The following is a 21,464-nucleotide window of genomic DNA, read 5'->3' as shown; positions in this document are numbered from 1 at the left end:
ATTGGCTCTCGAAGTCACGTGGTTTTTCCGCCATCTTCCGACTATTGCAAGCGCGCGTTGACACAAATATACTTGGTGCAAGGTACGATCATGGTGCAAAATGCAGGTTGACGTTGTAGAAAGATAAGTTTTTATAAGGAAATTAATTTTCGAGCACAATATTGATATTTCAGTGATAGTTGATAAACAAAAAACTCTAAAATATGCTCCATTCTCCATTGCTCTACTGCTCTGCTCTGCAGCTCTGAGTTCTCCGTGCTCTGCTTTGTTAATTTGTCTTCTGCTTTATGGTCACAAGATGGCGGCTGCCAGAATGAGTGGGGAGAGGTTGACGCATCTCTGATTTTAGGTCTCTAGTTGTTAGTTGACAATTGCCAATTGACCAATCAGAGCAAAGCAACTTGTCAGTTGATTGGTTAATCCGCAACTATCAACTAGCAACGAGGATATTTGCAACCTATTGTAGAATGGCCCTTTATTTGTTAGTTGATTGGTCGATTCGCAACTGTCAAGTTACAACCTATTGTAAACTTACCTTTATAATGGTGTGTGTGTGTGTGTGTATGTATGTATGTATGTATGTGTGTGTATATAACTCTATGTAGTTGCACATATGATTTTATCTAATATATACAGATGCTACCGGTCTGGAGTTTTATAGCATTGCATTTTATCGGGTGTTGTAATCGCTTGTATTTCTGCCTAATAACTAATAACTGTATACGATTATTTGTTATTTTGTGTGTGTAGGAAGAAAATAACGTTGATATTTCTCGCCGGCGCTAATTATTGTGAATCTACGTCTAATTAATATCGGATAATTTGATTAGTTCAATCTTCTTTGTCTATTATAGGTAAGATTTTAAAATCGAGGTGAATTATGCTTTATAACAATAATTTTTTGAATTAGATGGGGTTATTAATTAAAATTTCGCGATGTTATAGAAAATTGTTGTATTGAAACAGACAAAATTATACCATTTTTTTACATTATTTTATTACAATATAAAGTATAAGTATCATTTTAATTAATTTTATTTTTTAATTAAATTAATTATTAAGATTTATAATTTTATATGATGGTTAATTTTATATGATGGATTGCATAAAAATATATTTTATTATAATGATTAATTTTGTGTAAATAATTACACAATAATTAAGGAAGATGCTATGGTTAAAAATGTTTTATTCCTTCTTACACATGTATATATTTTTAATTGCCTAGTTAAATCTAAAGAACAAAGATTTTGTAATTCCAATATGTAATTAGTTTATATACACATATACTAGGAATTATTATTGCATGTTATGTATCTATGTTCATGCTTACCTTTTGAGTGATATTATTGAATTATGCAGAATTATTGAGATAATCAATATTGGATCATCGGCTTTTTAATTGCAATGTTCACACAGTGGTTTAGGATATTTAAGATAGGTATGCGGAATGTATTAGTGTGTTTTTTATTTAATTATTTAATTTAATTACTTCAAAGTTCAATAAAATTGCCTGTATTGATCAAGAAATATTTATTCCTTTAAAAATTTAATTTATATATAAGAAAGAGGAGAGAGGGAAAAAAGAGAAAAGGAAAAGTACAGAAATTAACAAAAAAGTTACTCTTTTTTTTTAGGTTACGCCAGTATGATTCAGAAAGGACCACGTCCCTTAGTGTTATGTGGTCCTTCGGGTTCTGGAAAGAGTACTTTTATAAAACGACTGTTTGACGAGTTTCCTGACACCTTCAAGTTTTCGGTATCCCATACAACTAGGATGCCCAGGCCTGGCGAAGAAGATGGAACACACTATCACTTTACAAATAAGAAGAAAATGGAAGAACAGATAAAAAATGGCGAGTTTATCGAAAGCGCTATATTTAGCGAGAATTTATATGGCACTAGGTATAAGAAAATATATATAATATATCCTAGATGTAAATATAAATATATGGAAATAATACAATTTAATTGCCTTTGCAGCAAGCAGGCAGTTGAAGAAGTGCAGCGTTTGGGAAAGATATGTGTATTGGACATTGACATACAAGGTGTAAAACAGATAAAATGCACCCAGCTTAATCCACTTTATGTTTTTATAAAACCACCATGCATTCTGGAATTAGAGCGACGGTTGAAAGCTAGAAATACAGAAACTGAAGAGTCATTGCAACGCAGACTGGCAGTTGCCAAAACGGAACTTGAATACGGTATGCTATTATAAAAGAAATTCACGCTGATGAAACATATTTATAAAGACAGGTGTCTAAACCCATTTAAATTAATTCTAACCCCAGTTAGAACCTATTCACTCAAAAGTGCAAAATACTTGTTAAACCATTTAAAATAGGAAATAAAAAATAGGTATTTTTAAAATGATTTTTTAAAGTAAAAAAATTTTTAAATATTTATCTTTTTATATTTAAATTCTTATTTTGATTTATATTTCTTACTATTATTTTTTGTATTTCAATTTTTTTTTTTAAATATAAACTTGAATTGCATGGCATACATATTTACATATAAAATTACATATTATATAATATATTACATATAATATATTATAACACAATGTTTGCCTATATTGTTTATAGACATTCAGTTATTCTTTTAAAATAACATTTTGATTGCAGTGCTCTTTAAAAGTCAAATGTACTTTCAGCAAAAAAATTTAAAGAGTTTCTCATTTTTTATAGAATTTTATAATTAGAATATACATATTGATATCTTAATTTTTAATTTGCAAAAATTGCATTTGAAATAAAAATGGGTAAGGAAAACCATTTAAATGGAAATGTAAAATAGTTTTTCCAAAAAAAATGTATTTGAGATGCAAAATACAAAATAGACATTTTATATTTTGTATATTGTTATTTTAAATGCATCCAATTACAAATAATGCACATCTCTGAGTATTTATCATATTATTCTCTAAAATTTGCATAATATGTAATGTTTATAAGTGAGATATATATATATATATATATATATATATATTTATGTTTATAGGTGAAACACCAGGTAACTTCGATATTATCATAGAAAATGATAATTTGGATACAGCATACGAGATTTTACACAATTTTATACTGATCAATTTTAATCTTCAATGCAAAACAGATAAATAAAATGTTTTGTTCATATTTTTGATGCGGATAATATTGATCTTTCCACTGTGTGTTATATATACCACACAAGTATTTCCATTACAAAGATCATGATACATATTGTGATTGTAAAAATGATAATACAGTGGGACCTCTTAATAACATATGAAAGCATTTTACGAGGTTCCATTGTATAATAATTGAATTCTCTACATAAATATTTTCAGTCGAAACAACGAGTTACTCTAGAGGCGGAATTTCATGGATTATTCGTATATCAGGACACAGAATAGCTTGACAAAATAAAAAATTATTATTTTAATACATTGAATAACATATATAATTCAAATATATGTACATGTGACTTATGAGTTAAAATTATAGCCAATGTAAACTCATGTTACAATATTGTGTATCTTTACGTTCGCATATTTATGCTTGCTATATTTTAAATTATTGATATTGTTACTTTTCTGAAAATAATAATAAATGCAACAATTGCATAATTTTAATATAGTAATTTGATAATTCTAAAGCAAATTATAAAAGAGACAGTGTTCCATTATAACGTTGATGCAATATTGCACTAAATATATATATATATATATTTTAGTTGATGCAATATTGCACTAAATATATATATATATATTTTAGATAAGTTCTTTATTAAAAATAAAAGATCCACTCTTTTATAGAAGTAAGAAAATGTTTAGAATAGAATTTTAGCTTAACATTCACAAAAAGTAACTTAAAGAGATAAATGTAGAGTTTTAGCTGTAACTAACTGAGACTATTCACCAAAAAAGGTTGTGTTCCAATAGAGTAGGCTATCTGTAAAATATACTTACGATTTCGTACTTATCTTCGTGATAAATATCATACAAACATAATGTAATCACTTTTGGTTTACATCATGACAATGTCAGATTTCATGTGATCATGTCAAGTACTTAGCACTAAGATTATAAAAAAATGTATGTAAACATTCCTATAAAATTGCGTTTGGATTATAAATAATTATTTATATTTTTTACTAAAAAAATTATAAAAGAAAATTATATATTTCCTAAGTTGTTAAATAAAACTGTATGCTTGTTTCAAGTTTTTCAACTGTTTACATGCAGTTTAACTGTCCATAATGTTTGATAATTTATAGTACGACTTAAAAAATCAGTGTAATATTGTAAAATATATTTTACGAGTCTGATTATATATATAGCATAGAAAAATAGTGATGATATTATTACAAGCCAAGTTACATATTATATGTATATAATAGATCAAATTTGCTCTTGCAACTTAAAATGAGATATTTTAAACAAAGAAAAATAAATTGCTAGAATTAAAATATTAATCGATGTTAGTGCGATATTGACAACTTATAGAGATAAGTGTCGCGGAAAATGTTTTATTGTAGATGTACGCTATTACAGAGAATATATGATGTTACGTATGTATAGATTTGATGGTATATTCAATAAATAGTTTGAGATAGATACCATTTGTCAAAATATTATTTGCGGTAATGTAAAACAGCGAGAAATTGTAAATATATTCCATCCACACAATTAGTTATTATTATTATTATTGCGCAAGGAGAACAACATATGTTATTAGGTGTATAATTAATGGAGACTTTGACGTGAGCGATCGACTGCATTCTGGACGGCCTGAGAAGATTGAACACGAGATGAGCTTCTTCTATTAGGTCAAAGGATCACAGAGAAACGTTATGTGCATCAATTAAACCATTTGAACTCTGACGTCATTTGGAAACAATTTTTCCTCAGCGAAAATGTCGAGGTACCAATAATTTTCAATTGATTGAAAATAAAGGGTTTTTCGCAAACCAAGTCTTGTGGACACAAAATATTAACAAAATCATATTCTTCAAATAATTTTAGGTAGACTTTATTTTAATAGAATTTTAATTTAAGGTAGTACAAAGGTAGTTACAAAGATACATAATGGCAAAAATTGGGAACATGTAAAAAAAAGATAGCAGAGGGTGGCACAAATATTTTAATTAAAACTATTGAACCTTTTCTTTTGCACTAATAAAAGAATTTTTATGTAAAACGGCGAGAACTTAATATTATATACCTAATATTAATTAATCTATTGTGTTGATTCATAAATGAATGTGTCACTATAGATAGTTATATTGAATCATATGTTCTGAAAAATCATAAATTTTTTAAACGAAACGAAGTAATCACAGCAACTATATAATTGCAAAAAAGAGCGACCCTCATCAATCGGAAAAATAATTTTGCTACATACGGTGAAAATAACGCGGGGAAGTAATTCTAAAGCTTTGTGGTCAGTTCTATCTCATTCTTCTTTTTCAGATCTTGTCACATTGGATTTTCATCTATTCAGGTCACTTCAAAATTCATTAAATGGAAAAAATTTTCATAATATTTCAAGATCCATGAATTTGTAAAAACCTTTTTTGCATCAAAAAATCTTCAAAATTTTTCGAGGAAAAAATTAACAAACTACCATTTAAATACAAGTTATACTTATATTAATAATGAAGAATATACAGGGTGATTCATTTTAGTCGTCTCAAACAAATATTTCAAAAATTATGAGAGATATCATTTCTTCGCACATAAATGATTACATAAAATAATGTATTAAGTGTATTAAGGTATGATAACTAAATATTTTACATTTTATGTCAAAAATTGTTGACTTCAAACCTTAATAACTTAAAAAGTACTTAAGAGAAAAATATTTCATTATAGTGTTTTGGAAAGCTCTCGAGATGAGCTACAAGAATATGTAATGAAAAATAATAGATTCCATTTAAAAAAATAAAGGTGACCTTCGCGTGACCTTCAAATGATTATACAAAGTCAAATCAATATGACACCATATTTTATGTCCCCATCGAAATCCAAAAATTTTTATTTGAAACATTTTTTCGTATCATTATTTTCGAAATATTTGTTTAGGACAATTAAAATAAATCACCCTGTAATTATTGTAAATAATTTTAAATATTAAAAAAGTTAGTGTTTTGAATAAAACGGAACTTATATATAAATCAACCCAAAATACACTCTTCCTTCGTTCAACAAATTTTTTATTTAAGTATCCGCTTTTGTCTCTTTTTTTTCCTCAGACTGACGATGAATAGAATAATCTCGTTTGGGCCATTCGCCATGATGATGACGAGTTTTATGTCGCGGTAATTCGCTTACCTCTATAGACGTTATTTTGACGTTATTTTTTTCTACTCGGCTCTTTTTATTCTCCTGGCGAATAAGATTGTCGCCGTAATTCCTCGGCGTTGGATAAGTATCTATTATTTTTTCAGCTTGTTGAGCAAATTGTGGGATGGGTTTCCTGAAGAATGTATATCGAATTATTTGGGGCCGTGGTTGAAAAATATTCTCCGGAAGTGATGGCAAGCCGGAAGCAACGTCGATCGACAGCTGCACGTCTCGGTTATCGCTCATCATTTTCTTCATCATTGTATTTCCCTCCTCGAAATTAGGATGCTGTTTATTTGCATCACGTGCTACCAATTTTTGTAATATCCCTAGATTAGGATGTCCCGATTGATCAAAGAATCTTTGTCGATTATTTTGAAACGGAGACCTATTATTATTGTCTTCTTCTTTAGGATAGACTCTTGGCTGCATCAGCCAATTTTGATCGGATAGATATTTTTCGAGAATATTCCAGTTTTCCAAATCCCGAGAAATGGCTCTTCTAACGAGCCGGGAAATTTCATCGATACTTGCAGTTTGACGATGGTTTTTATTATCTTCCAGCATCATTTCAGCCGAGTACGCAAAACGCTCGAAGGGTACCTGAAAACTCGTTTCTAGCACCTTTTGATTTTCATCCAAGTTGCGTTTTTCTATATGAGTGTCGTGGACGTAGTCTGGATAATAAGCTTCATAAAATACCGGTCCTTTGTCCAAGTTGTAACTGTCATACCTATACAGGGTTGGGTATATAACTTAATGATTTTTTTGAACTAAGTTAAAGATAGTTATATATTACTTTAGTTAAGTTAAAAGTTGCATGAATAAAAAATTAAAGATCAATCAAAATTAATATTGGACGCTAGTGGTGAAAATAAACTTGGCAAAGTTGATTTCCACGTAACTAGAAATTTTATTCAATACTTTCACGACGTTTCGACCATTTGGTTGTGGTCCTTATCAAGTGAAAATTCTATAACATAATATTACACACTAGTTTTTACCAATGTTGAAACATACAAGAACATATTTAAATGTTGAGTTATTATAATAATATAATATAAATTTTATAAACATACCCATCAATTAAAATGAGATTAACGCAACATAACACCGGTTTTATTTAAAATTAATAGTTAAAAGAGGAACACGTCCCATCGCTATGATGTTTCGTCAACGACTAAATTTGAAACGCACCACTAAACAATCTTTATTATTTTGTCGTAAATATTTGTTAAATTCTCAGTGTTTTTCTGTAGGTTAACAGTATTATCATGCTTCTTTATGAAGAATATTTCAGCAATCTCTCTCTTTCTTACATGTTTCTCATTATGTAAAATGGTCGGTGATTTCCAATCAAAGTTATGTCCAAAATCACATCTGTGTTTACTCAAAACCGAATGATTAGATTCATGTAATTTAATATTGCTAGCATGTTCCTTCACTCTAGTGCATTAATGTCTTTTCGTTTGTCCAATGTATGAGGCATTACAATTTTCACAATTAATCTTATTGTATACTACATTCGTTTTTATATCATTAGTTATTAAATCTTTACCTCGTTTTATCAGCCTATTCAACTTTTTTGGCAAACTATAAACGACATTTAAGTTAGCATTTTTAAGTGACCTTTTAATACTGTCGCTAACGTCTTTAACGTATGGAAGTGGAATTACATAATTCTTATCTTGAGTCGAATTCACATTATCGTTATTATTCAAATCATTATTCAAATTGTCGTTATTATCCGCATTGTGACGGTTAACATTCCTATTATTATTTAGTACATTAATTCTTTTATTTATAATTACATATTTATTAATAATACGATCCGGAAAGCAATTATTAATTAAAATGTTCTTTACAATCTCAATATTCGTGTTATGAAATTGTTCGTTTGAAAGTAAAATTGCATGGTCTACTAAATTATAAATCGTATTAATTTTATACTTAATAGGATGACTCGAAAGAAAATTGATGTATCTGCCAGAACATGTAGGTTTCCTAAACCAATTAATTGTCAATTCATTCCCATTGCGGATAACTGTAGAATTTAAAAAATTAATAGAAGAATTGGTCTCTATTTCATGCGTAAATTTTAATCGTTCATGATAATTATTAAATGTACTTAAAATTTCATTTATTTTAGAGTTAGGTAAAATAACAAAAATGTCATCCACATATCTATAAAAAGTCTGAACTTCAAAACTTAAAGAATTTAAACAATTTGTTTTAAAGTCATCCATTACTAAGTCAGCTAATATCGGTGATAGAGGGGATCCCATAGGGCTTCCATAAATCTGTTCATAGTGCTGCTCATTAAATTGAAAACTAGTTGAAGTAAGTATTACATCAATAGCGTATAGAAACTGTTGCAAATTAAATTTAGTTCTTAGACTTATGTCACTCCAACGATTTTCAATTGCAGAAAAAACTAAATGTTTGTTCGTTGTTTACGAATATTCCAAAAGATTTAGTTTTTTCTGTAATTGAAAATCGTTGGAGTGACATAAGTCTAAGAACTAAATTTAATTTGCAACAGTTTCTATACGCTATTGATGTAATACTTACTTCAACTAGTTTTCAATTTAATGAGCAGTACTATGAACAGATTTATGGAAGCCCTATGGGATCCCCTCTATCACCGATATTAGCTGACTTACAATTAGTAATGGATGACTTAGAAACAAATTGTTTAAATTCTTTAAGTTTTAAAGTTCAGACTTTTTATAGATATGTGAATGACATTTTTGTTATTTTACCTAACTCTAAAATAAATAAAATTTTAAGTACATTTAATAATTATCATGAACGATTAAAATTTACGCATGAAATAGAGACCAATTCTTCTATTAATTTTTTAAATTCTACAGTTATCCGCAATGGGAATGAATTGACAATTAATTGGTTTAGGAAACCTACATGTTCTGGCAGATACATCAATTTTCTTTCGAGTCATCCTATTAAGTATAAAATTAATACGATTTATAATTTAGTAGACCATGCAATTTTACTTTCAAACGAACAATTTCATAACACGAATATTGAGATTGTAAAGAACATTTTAATTAATAATTGCTTTCCGGATCGTATTATTAATAAATATGTAATTATAAATAAAAGAATTAATGTACTAAATAATAATAGGAATGTTAACTGTCACAATGCGGATAATAACGACAATTTGAATAATGATTTGAATAATAACGATAATGTGAATTCGACTCAAGATAAGAATTATGTAATTCCACTTCCATACGTTAAAAACGTTAGCGACAGTATTAAAAGGTCACTTAAAAATGCTAACTTAAATGTCGTTTATAGTTTGCCAAAAAAGTTGAATAGGCTGATAAAACGAGGTAAAGATTTAATAACTAATGATATAAAAACGAATGTAGTATACAATAAGATTAATTGTGAAAATTGTAATGCCTCATACATTGGACAAACGAAAAGACATTAATGCACTAGAGTGAAGGAACATGCTAGCAATCAAGAGACACGGTAGTGTCTCGCGACCAGTTAAGGGCGTAGCGGAGACACCGTGTATCTTAACGCGAGTCGGACATTTGAGTCTTTATAATATTTCGAATCCTCAATAATGGCTGATGCAATCGAGTTTATACTAGACTTAATCGATAGATTGAGTTCGAATTATATAATAAAAGTGTCTTTATTTCTGCTCTACGTGATTTGTAAGCAGAGATATATAAATGCAAAGTCGAAATATGAAAAATTTCTATTAAGAAACGTCCCCGTCATCATTATCATCATTATCATCATCGACCACGCATACATAGTAGTATCGTGTTACACGTATTCACACGTATACAACACATGCGCACACATATATCACACGTACACAACACATGCAAGATGCATGTAGTGGTAATTTTGTCCATCTCGCACGTTTTACAACAGATGGCGATAGTGGCGCTCCTCCATATCGGCAGCGTGCGGGGTTATGTTGGCTAACTCTCTCTCTCTCTCTCTCTCTCTCTCTCTCTCTCTCTCTCTCTTTCTCTCTCACACACACTCTCATTCTCACTCACTCACTCACTGTTCGTCTTGTGTACTTATTTAGTACATTCATGATTAAACATCTATATGCATTAATGTGAAATTTACTTACAATTAGTTTACTTGAAATATTCAATCTCTAAAGTGTTTATCTTATAAGATAGACAAAAAAATCTGAGTAAATAATAAGAAAAAAAAAACAAAAGGATTATTATTGTCATAATTTTTTATCAATTAAGTACTCTTAACTATCCAATAATTAAATAAATACGTACAAATGTGCGCGCGTGTACACACATACACCTATTGATATTAAAGAGATTGAAGGAGAGGAAGGAGAAGATAAAAATTTAAATATTCACATATATTTTCAAATATTATATATGAATTTATAGTTTACATATCTAATTAATAATGAATTTCTAATTATATTAAACATATCAATATAAAGACATACATGTATTTATCAAATGAATAAAATTATTGAATACAGACTTAAAAAATTTATTAAACATAGACTTAAAAAATTAATTAATTAAGAGTTTAACTAGGCTCTGTAATATATAAATATAAATTTAACATATATAAGATAGGCAATAAGAGCCAAATCGCGGATGACAGTGCGTTATTCTAAACGAAACTAAAATTTTTTCGTTAGAATTAAATACTTGTGCACAAGGCACCAAATTTTTACTTGGACACGGCCAAGATATAAAATTGGAATAATCTCTACAAGAGATTTTTAATTCCATGTATTATACATGGAATTAAAAATCTCTTGTAGAGATTATTCCAATTTTATATCTTGGCCGTGTCCAAGTAAAAATTTGGTGCCTTGTGCACAGGTATTTAATTCTAACGAAAAAATTTTAGTTTCGTTTAGAATAACGCACTGTCATCCGCGATTTGGCTCTTATTGCCTATCTTATATATGTTAAATTTATATTTAATTAATTAAACATATTCCAAATTTAGAAAAAATAAACTTTATTTATATATGCAACAGCTTTTTAAACTAAATTTTTAAATTCTATTTTATATTAGACAATTATCTCAATCAACATCTACGTCCACATTAGCTGCACTGCAGACTACCTCTACAGCCACATTATCTGCTCCGCGGATATAGCGTTATGCCAATACGATACATTACATGTACTTACTTACTTGCCTTTACTGTACCAACTCTTGTTCTTTCCACGTAATCATGTTTTTACAGTTATCGTTTGCTGTATATCTTCCAGCAAACTTTATTTCGTGTGAAGTGTATTTAATTAATTAAATCTCTGCGAAAGATTGAGAAGATGAAGGGATAATTCAAACTATGAAGACATGGTTACATGGAAAAGACAAGAGTTGATACAATAATAAAGACATACATGTATTTGTATCCTGCTGGCATAAGGTTATAGAAGTTGATTGAGATTGAAAAATAATAATAAAAATAATAAAAAAAATAAAGACACATGTATTTGTATCGTGCTGGCATAAAGTTATAAAAGTTGATTGAGATTGAAAAATAATAATAAAAATAATTAAAAAAAGGAAATATTTAATCATCATTTAAAAGCATATTTAAGAAATCTGTAGAATAAACAGTTTTTGCAAAAAATGTGGAGCATTTGAGCTCTAGTAAGTCTAAAAATAAATGTAAACATCAATTAATAATAACTGATGTTATATATATATTATATATATAAACCAATTTGTTGCATTATTCACTATAAAAGGTTGTAAGGGTAAGATGGCTAAAAGTGAATAATTTAAAAGATAGTTAACATAATTTTACATAAACTGAAATATTTCATAAAATAAAATATTTGTAATATTTCGAAGTTTATGTAAGATTATGTAAAAATTATACCTTTACAACTTTTTATAGTAAATATTGCGAGGAATCGATTTATATGAGAAAAATTAAGGTAATTCTATTTTGAAAATATAAGTGACCTTTAAATAACCTTGAAAATCGCCGTTTAGGAAAAAGTCTGTGTCAACTTTTTCTTTTTCGAAATCCTGCAACTTTTATCTAAATTTAATAGAAAATGTATAAAAAATGCTCGACATTAGTACACACACACACACACACACACACACATACACACACACACACATATGGGTAAATTTATATAAATAGGGTGCTTTAGGAGGAATGATCAGGATTCTAGGATATGATTGTACACATCATTTTAAGCAAAGAAGTTTAGATAAACATGTTTAATAATTGTTCTATTCCGGTCATAAAAATATACAAAAATGAATGATATAATCTCTAACAACTCACCTTTAAAAAAAGGTAAAAAAAGGCGACCAGTTAAGGGCACGCCATTAACAAAAATTATCCATTGCAAACCCATGTAGAATCGTACCCATTGCAAACCTATGTAGAATCCTATGAAAAATTAAACATTGCAAACTCATGTAGAATCCTATGAAAAATTAACCATTGCAAACCCCTGTAGAATTGTATTAAAAATTATCCATTGCAAACTTATGTAGAATCCTACATTGCAAACCCATGTACAATAGAATTGTATGAAAAATTATCGATTATAAACCCATGTACAATCGTAACAAAAGTAATGAAATAAAAAAAAAATTGCGCCAAGTGAAAGTAGAAACTTGTACTAGAGGAAAATTAAAGTTGCAGACATATATAGAGTCGTATAATGAATCAGTAAAAATTTAAAATTGCAAATGTAGAATCGTACCATAAAAAAACTTATCTTTTAAAAAAAAAGATAAACAAGATGCCAAGTCCATGCGCCATGTGAAAAAGAAATAAAAAAATTTTAGTTAAAAAAACTGGGAGCGCTGCTAAATAATATTCTAACAATATTAAAATTAAATTGTTACTTTTAAACTCATTACAGTTAAAATATGTTTTGTGTTTAAATTAATTAATGTTACTTTAAGATGCATTGTAATTTTGAAACTTAGCAGCGCGCCCAGTTTTTTTAACTAAAATTTTTTTATTTCTTTTTCACATGGTGCATGGACTTGGCATCTTGTTTATCTTTTTTTTTAAAAGATAAGTTTTTTTATGGTACGATTCTACATTTGCAAATTTAAATTTTTACTGATTCATTATACGACTCTATATATGTCTGCAACTTTAATTTTCCACTGGTACAAGTTTCTACTTTCACTTGGCGCAATTTTTTTTTTATTTCATTACTTTTGTTACGATTGTACATGGGTTTATAATCGATAATTTTTCATACAATTCTATTGTACATGGGTTTGCAATGTAGGATTCTACATAAGTTTGCAATGGATAATTTTTAATACGATTCTACAGGGGTTTGCAATGGTTAATTTTTCATAGGATTCTACATGAGTTTGCAATGTTTAATTTTTCATAGGATTCTACATAGGTTTGCAATGGGTACGATTCTACATGGGTTTGCAATGGATAATTTTTGTTAATGGCGTGCCCTTAACTGGTCGCCTTTTTTATTAAATTACATGATAATCTAATCATTCGGTTTTGAGTAAACACAGATGTGATTTTGGACATAACTTTGATTGGAAATCACCGACCATTTTATTGTACATAATGAGAAACATGTAAGAAAGAGAGAGATTGCTGAAATATTCTTCATAAAGAAGCATGATAATACTGTTAACCTACAGAAAGACACTGAGAATATAACAAATATTTACGACAAAATAATAAAGATTGTTTAGTGGTGCGTTTCAAATTTAGTCGTTGACGAAACATCATAGCGATGGGACGTGTTCCTCTTTTAACTATTAATTTTAAATAAAACCGGTGTTATGTTGCGTTAATCTCATTTTAATTGATGGGTATGTTTATAAAATTTATATTATATTATTAACTTAACATTTAAATATGTTCTTGTATGTTTCAACATTGGTAAAAACTAGTGTGTAATATTATGTTATAGAATTTTCACTTGATAAGGACCACAACCAAATGGTCGAAACGTCGTGAAAGTATTGAATAAAATTGCTAGTTACGTCGAAATCACCTAGCAAACACCAATATATAATTGTTACATTGCTATAATAAAACGGAATATAACAGGTAATATAACGTGTACGTTACATGTAACATCCATGTTAGTTGTAATTTCTCACTCATAGTTGTAACATTTTAATATAACATATATTACATTGTAGTTATATTGTAATTATATACCAAATAGCACATTGATGTATTGATAAGTCAGTGCTATCTTGGGATATAATGACAATATAACTACAATGTAATATATGTAATATTAAAAATGTTATATCTATGAGTGGGAAGTTACAACTAACATATATGTTACATGTAACATGCTTAAGTATATAACATTTATATATTGTTTGCTGGGCAAGTTTGCCAAAAAATTAAAGCTATATATATATAGTTAGTTAAAGTTAGTAAAGTTAAAGTTAAGTTAAATTTAAGTTAAAGTTAGGTTAAATTGAAATTATAAATTAACTGAAATTAAATTAAATTAAAATTTTAAAAACATTTATATTAAATTAAAATTTTGTTTGTTAATTTTTTTACAATTTATAACAAAGAAATTTTGATTTTTACATGTAGAAATATTTTTTGGTAATTACAATTAATAACAATAAACATAAAAATTAATAAATTACATTAATTTAAAAATAATACGTTTTATAACTTTATAAAAAAACAATAATGATATTCAGAGATAAAAAAATTAACTTAGGAAAAAAATTAATAAGATTATAAGGTCAAAAATAACTATATAGTAGTTGAAGTTAAAAAATTAATATATTTTAAATTAACTAAGCTAAGTTAAAAATTATTAACATTTTAACCTTTTTTTAACTTTTAACTTAATTAATTAGTGTTATTACCCAACCCTGCACACCTATATATTGTATATCGTGCAATGCAACACGATGAGGAAAAAAGCAATATTTATGCTTTCAGTGTGAAAAAATTCAGTTAAGTTATATCTGAAATCTTTTAATAACAAATTCTCATGATAAAAATTATCGATTACTGAGAATAATATATATATAGTCACCTAGATGTTTTCGAATCGCCTGCGATGGTGGCGGCCACAATGACTGATGATACATCTATGCGAAAATATATATTTTTAGGGTGTTTACGAAATACTAAGACAAACTTCGAGAATTTATTACTCACGTCAAATAAAAAAGTTTTTATACAGGGTGTTCCAGACCTACCGTAAAATCTGTCAATGACAAATTCCTGAGATCATAAGAAAATGTTGAGGGATAAACATCACTTTTATTTGCATGTTCCCATCTTTTATCATCATGTATCTTTATTACTACTAAGTCTTAAATTAAAATTCTATTAAAATGAACTCTACTTGAAATTAAGGATGTATCTGAGCTATCTAAAAATAGTACAAAGTAGATGAAACTTTGAGAAACTCTTTTTTTTTATTATTTCTAATGTATTTAAAAAAAATTCAATTGGATTCACTAAACCATTAAAGAGTAATTATTATTTTAATTTAGACTGATTTTACAGTTGTTCTTTCGAAGAAGTGCGATTTTCTCGAATGTAATAAATAAAATAGTAAATAGGTAAAAAGATATGAGTAAAGAAATAATTATTATGTTAATTGTTGTCGATTTTGTACGTATTTTTACGAAAAAATGCGATTTCCTCAAATATAATTGGTAAAAAAATATTGAAAAAATAGTACCAATAATTTCATTTTTTTTATACATATAAATCTTGAATTATCAAAACTTTGTGCAAAAGTTGACTAGTTTTCACAACACGGTTTCAGAAAAATTAATTATTATTTGTGAAACTTTATTATTTTTATAATGATTAAATTATTGAACGTGAAAGTGCGGCAACGTCGCAATCAATTGAACGTGTCAAGTGAACCTAGTCTTTAAAGTCTATACGGGAGAGTAAAAAAGTCATGTCGTAAAGTCTCATTTTTTTGTATTGTCTATTCGCGGCATAAATAATTTTGAAGTCTTAAATATTATTAGTTTTAATAAACAATTTTATTAATATTGATTAGTATAAATAATGAATTAATTAGCATAAATAATAAACTATTATTAATATCGATTAATAACAAATACCTAATAAAATAATACATAAAAAAACAGAGAAAATTATTCAATGTAAATAAAAATCAGTATAATATCTTAAAAACTTAAATATTTAATAATTAAAATCTGGCTTTTGCTTTGATTTCTCATTCACATTTTCTTTATTGTCAAGGTTGATAGACTCAATTTTTTCTTCTTCTCCTTTCTTAGTTTTTTTTCTTAATTGTCCACATTTTTGTTGTGCAACTCTCTTCCGATACGTACTTTCACTCACAATTTTACCTTTCTATCAATAAGTCTTCATAACTTTTGACATCTCGACAGCGTGTAACCTCAAATCAATCTATACTTTTTTTTTTTTTTTTGACATTTTCTCTGTACTCTACAAAGTGCATTGCTAATTACTATCAACTTACAAGCCAAACGTGTTACGACGTTGCCGCGTTAAACACGTAAAGTGTCAAACATAATATTAATAATAAATAATAATTATAGTTATTATTTAAATAGTATATATTTATCTTTTTTAACTATATTCTAATTAGTTTTTTTATTTTACATTAATGAATAATGCTGTTAAATTAACAAGAAATTTATTTTATAAAGTTGAATTCAGAGCATTTTCACTGCCAAAAGTTTTATTACGGAAGATTGAAAAATTGCAAATAAAGTTAAAAAACTGTTGACAAAGTGAAAAATAATGTTTTAACAGTAAATATATTATGTTAGCTACTCATTTATATTAGTTATCACTGGATTTACTACACGTAAAGTGTAAATATGCAAGTATTACGGATTTAGAGCACTTTTGTCAACGATTGTACCTCAGATACATCCTTAACTGAAGAATGTGGTTTTGTTAATATTTTATATTCCCATAGTTACTTTACCCTTTATTTTCAATTACTTGAAAATTATTAGTGACATTGTTACTGAGAAGAAATCTCCAAATGATCTTAGGAATCTCCCACTAACAAAGTGATTTTTCTGGAGCATCCTGTATATACCTATATATACAGGCTGTCCCATAGAAAATTGCTGAAACTATAATTAGTTGTCATTTTTTAATGCAAGCAGTTATTGAGAAAACAAAAATTGTGTTGAAAAGAGAAAATAAGTCTGCAGTTTTTAATGGATATAAATAAAATGTTTGTATACCAGTTTATTTTATTGAAAAAAGTAATGAAAAAAGTGCTAATAATCACATAACTAATGAAAAATATTTATTTTTAAAGTGCGCACCATTTGAATTTGTACAAAATTCTGTTTTTTTACGAAAACTCGTAAAAAAATTTTTTTTTCTAACAAGTCATTTTTAATATTATTGACGATCCTTTTAATAGATGGTATTAAATCTGGCATTGTTAAAAATATTTATCATTATAGTTTATGTGATTTTTTTGTGTAATTATTAACACTTTTTTAATTATTTTTTTTCAATAAAATAATAACTGTAATATACAAAAATATTTTATTTATATTATTATCATTTCTTATAAGTTAAGTGTTTACAATTATATGTTATGATATTTATTAATAATATATCATAAACCTTTGTTTTACTATGCTATATATAAAATTTTATTTGACTCAAACTACTCATTTCTTATTTCGAATATTGTATATATACGCAGGCTGTCCATTTTAAATAATGCATTAATATATATACATATATATTTAAAAAATCAAGGCTTCTCTTTCAAAAAATGTTTCATACAAAAGTTGTAGGATTTCGAGGGGGTCATTTGATGGTGACCTAGACTTTGACCTAGAGGTCAAATTTGGAGGTCATTTAAAGGTCAACATAAAAATTTTAATTGGAAACTCCTATATCTCATTACACATATATTTTTGTAGTTTATTTCAAGAGCTTTTTAAAACATAATAAAATATTCTTTCATTAAGTACTTTATTTTGAGTTGTAATACTTTTACGCATGAAGTAATGAGACCAATCAATTAGTGTAAAGAAAACACATAGTTACTTTTAGGAAAAAGTATGCAGTTGTATGTTGCAATTGCATTATTTTTTTTAGCAATTATTTCTTTGTTCTAATTGATTGGCCTCATTATTCAGTGCATAATAGTATTAAGGTAAAATTACCAAAAATAACATTTTACTAGATATTTTACATTTTATGTCAAAAATTGGTAATTTTAAATTTTATAACTTAAAAAGCACTTAATTACAAAATACTTTATTATAGATTATAGTGCTTTGAAAAGCTTGAGATAAGCTACAAGAATATGCATTAAAAAATAGAGGTTTTCACTTAAGAAATTGAAGATGATCTTCATGCAAACGACTATCCAAGGTTAATCTAATGACACCATCTTATGTCTTCTCCGAAGTCAAAAAACTTTCGTATGAAACATTTTTTGATGGAGGACTTAGTATTTGAAATATATTAATGCATTATTAAAAATGAGAGATTTACATTTTTTTATTGACGTGAAAAATCGCTCTAAAAATTTGTTCATTTCGTAAGCACTCTATGTATGTATACAGCGTGTTCAGTAATAATTATCCTTCTATCGTATGTAGGTAGAGAGAGGATTTAATTAAATAGAAAAGTTTTGTGATCTTTGCATATAATTAATGAGAAATTAATTAAAAAAGATCGGCCAATCATCTCAAATAGAAGCATAGGACGAGAAGAGAGACATCCCATTATGTTACACAGCTGCTAGGCGCAATATATAATTAAACTTGATTATTCATCCCAGCACACGTGTAGTAACCGCGAAACATAACTTATTCTTTTTAGCAACCGTGTAAAACTCGCGAAGATTGATCGAGCCTTTTTTAATTAATTTCTCATTAATTATTGCGCAAAACGATAGAGGACTTTCCTATTCGATTTAATCCGCTCTTGCACACGATGAGTGAAATAATTAATACCGGACATCGCTGTATACAGGGTGAACTGAATAAGAAACATATATGGAGCACACTATATCAATATCACTAATATCAGATTCTGTGAGTAATTTGAACACGATTTTGCCTCAGCAGAAATGTCGAAGAAAGTCATCATTTTTGCATATTCTCAATTTTTGCCATCTTATACAGAGTGTCCCACAGGAAATTGCTAAAACTAATTAGCTGTAATTTTTTACTACATGCAGTTATTCAGAAAACAAAAATTGTGTTGTAAAAAGGAAAATCTGCATAAATAAAATGTTTGTAAGTATATCAGTTTATTTTATTTTAAAAAGTAATAAAAAAATAAATTATATATCTAAGCTAATGATATAAATATTTTCGAAGTGCGCACTATTTGAATTTGTACAAAATTCTGTTCTTTTACGAAAACTCGTAAAATTTTTTTCTAACGTGTTTTTTTTAATGTTATTGTCGATCCTTTTAATAGTTGTTATTAAATCTGGCACTGTTGAAAATATTTATCATTAGTTTATGTAATTTTATGTAATTATTAGCACTTTTTCATTACTTTTTATTAATAAAATAAACTGATATACAAACATTTTATTTATATCCATTAAAAATTATAGCATTTTTTCATTACTTTTATCGATAAAATATAAATTGGTATAAAAATATTTTATTTATATTCATTAAAAATTATAGCACTTTTTTCATTAGTTTTTATCAATAAAATATAAACTGGTATACAAACATTTTATTTATATCCATTAAAAACTGCAGACTTTCCTCTTTCCAACATAATTTTTGTTTTCTTAATAACTGCATGCATTAAAAATAACAGCTGATTAATTTCAGCAATTTCCTATGAGACACCCCGTAAAAATTAAAATTCTATTAAAATACACTCTACCTGAAATTAACTGAAGAATGCAATTAATATTTTAACTCTATAAGGTTTAATTTGTAAGAAGCCCTTCTTTTTTAATCATTGATACTTGAAAATCATTAGTGCTTCGTCATTTTCACTGAGGAAAAATCGTCTCCAAATTGACTAAATAATTTTATGGTGTGCTCCGTATATGTTTGTTCAATTACATTCTGTACACACACACACACACACACACACACATATATATATATATACGTACCTAAACAGATAATAATTAGAATCGCCGCTAATGTTACGTATCTTCGAGAAGCCATGACTATATAATCGAGCAACAACCTACGACTGAGTTTCTTCAAGAGAAAGGGAGGTACATGTGCGCCTATTTTTGGAGAATCTTAATATAAACCTAGTTTTCAGAATGTCGCTTTAACGCTAACTCGCACAATCGTCGTTAGTTCGAATAATTAATTATATTTGGCGAATAATAAAGAATATGGCCAAAATTCGATAATAAAGGGGAACATGTGTAGTTCATATTTTGCTCAATTAATCAAACTCAAACCCGCTCTGTGAATAAAGCAGCTGCGTTGATCGAATCATTTTGACATATAAATACAGTATTGTCACGCGAAAGCGAATATAATATCGGGTCTTTTTATCAGATATAAAAGTCTTCATCTGTAATTAATCTAGGACTCCAAATTATTTGTGTCAGGTTTAAACAACCAACATCGTTAAAAAAGTTTACGGGGCAAACTTTAAAAAATAAATAAAGTTATATTAACGTCAGCTTTGTATATTAAAAGGCTGTATAAAAAATGTATTAATATAAATATTACAAAATTCGTATATATTGTTCTATTTGCTCTTTTTAAATATTTGCAAAATCTGAGCACAATTTTTTGGTCAGTTATTTAATTTTCATGTTTGCCATAGATTTATAAAAAATGGTGTATTGCAGCAATTTTATTAGCAAAGTTTGTCAAAAATAAAATAAAATAAAATAAAATTGGATACCTATATTTTAGCTAAAAAATTTTTATATTTTATATTTTAAGTTATTTCTTTTTTTATTGTTTCTTACAGAACACATTAGCGTTCAAAAATTTTACAAAATTGATTAGAAAAAAATATTAATTACAAATATTTTCTTTAAAGATACAACAATTGTACAAAATATTAATGCATAATTTTTTGCAATAAAATATCAAAAAAAGTATTTTTTCCCATGGCAATATACAATAAAACGTTGCCCGAGTTAACTCGGATTTTGCATATTAATGGGTTAATTTATAA

The 21,464-nt window shown here is 27.3% G+C and overlaps 2 protein-coding genes across 3 annotated transcripts; one reads left to right on the top strand and one right to left on the bottom strand.

The window, feature by feature from the left end:
• The first annotated feature begins 574 nt into the window (after positions 1 to 574).
• Positions 575 to 4,600, top strand: LOC114942367 (guanylate kinase). 2 transcript variants are annotated; one of them, XM_029317707.2, is made up of 5 exons: positions 575 to 854; positions 1,363 to 1,441; positions 1,638 to 1,905; positions 1,984 to 2,207; positions 3,007 to 4,600. In XM_029317707.2, exons 2-5 carry the CDS (start codon positions 1,408 to 1,410, stop codon positions 3,123 to 3,125), a joined length of 645 nt encoding a protein of 214 aa, XP_029173540.2. In that variant the 5' UTR covers positions 575 to 854; positions 1,363 to 1,407; the 3' UTR covers positions 3,126 to 4,600. The 2 variants fall into 2 exon arrangements, with proteins under 2 accessions (XP_029173540.2, XP_085345714.1); XM_085489588.1 differs by lacking the exon at positions 1,363 to 1,441 and having other exon boundaries at positions 576 to 854.
• A 411-nt stretch (positions 4,601 to 5,011) lies between these two features.
• On the bottom strand, positions 5,012 to 20,514 carry LOC114942364 (uncharacterized). The gene is made up of 3 exons (XM_085489586.1): positions 20,428 to 20,514; positions 15,367 to 15,421; positions 5,012 to 7,061 (listed from the first exon to the last, which is right to left on the bottom strand). The coding sequence occupies exons 1-3, from the start codon at positions 20,480 to 20,482 to the stop codon at positions 6,203 to 6,205; spliced, it is 969 nt and encodes a 322-aa protein (XP_085345712.1). The 5' UTR covers positions 20,483 to 20,514; the 3' UTR covers positions 5,012 to 6,202.
• Positions 20,515 to 21,464: the final 950 nt, after the last annotated feature.

Source organism: Nylanderia fulva, unplaced genomic scaffold (genome assembly GCF_048542155.1).
Source record: "Nylanderia fulva isolate GAGA-0341 unplaced genomic scaffold, ASM4854215v1 Scaffold88, whole genome shotgun sequence".
In the NCBI taxonomy this organism is placed as follows: Eukaryota; Metazoa; Arthropoda; class Insecta; order Hymenoptera; family Formicidae; genus Nylanderia; species Nylanderia fulva.
The sequence above is the reverse complement of the archived record's forward strand: the minus strand, read 5'-3'. Positions and strand labels throughout refer to the sequence as shown.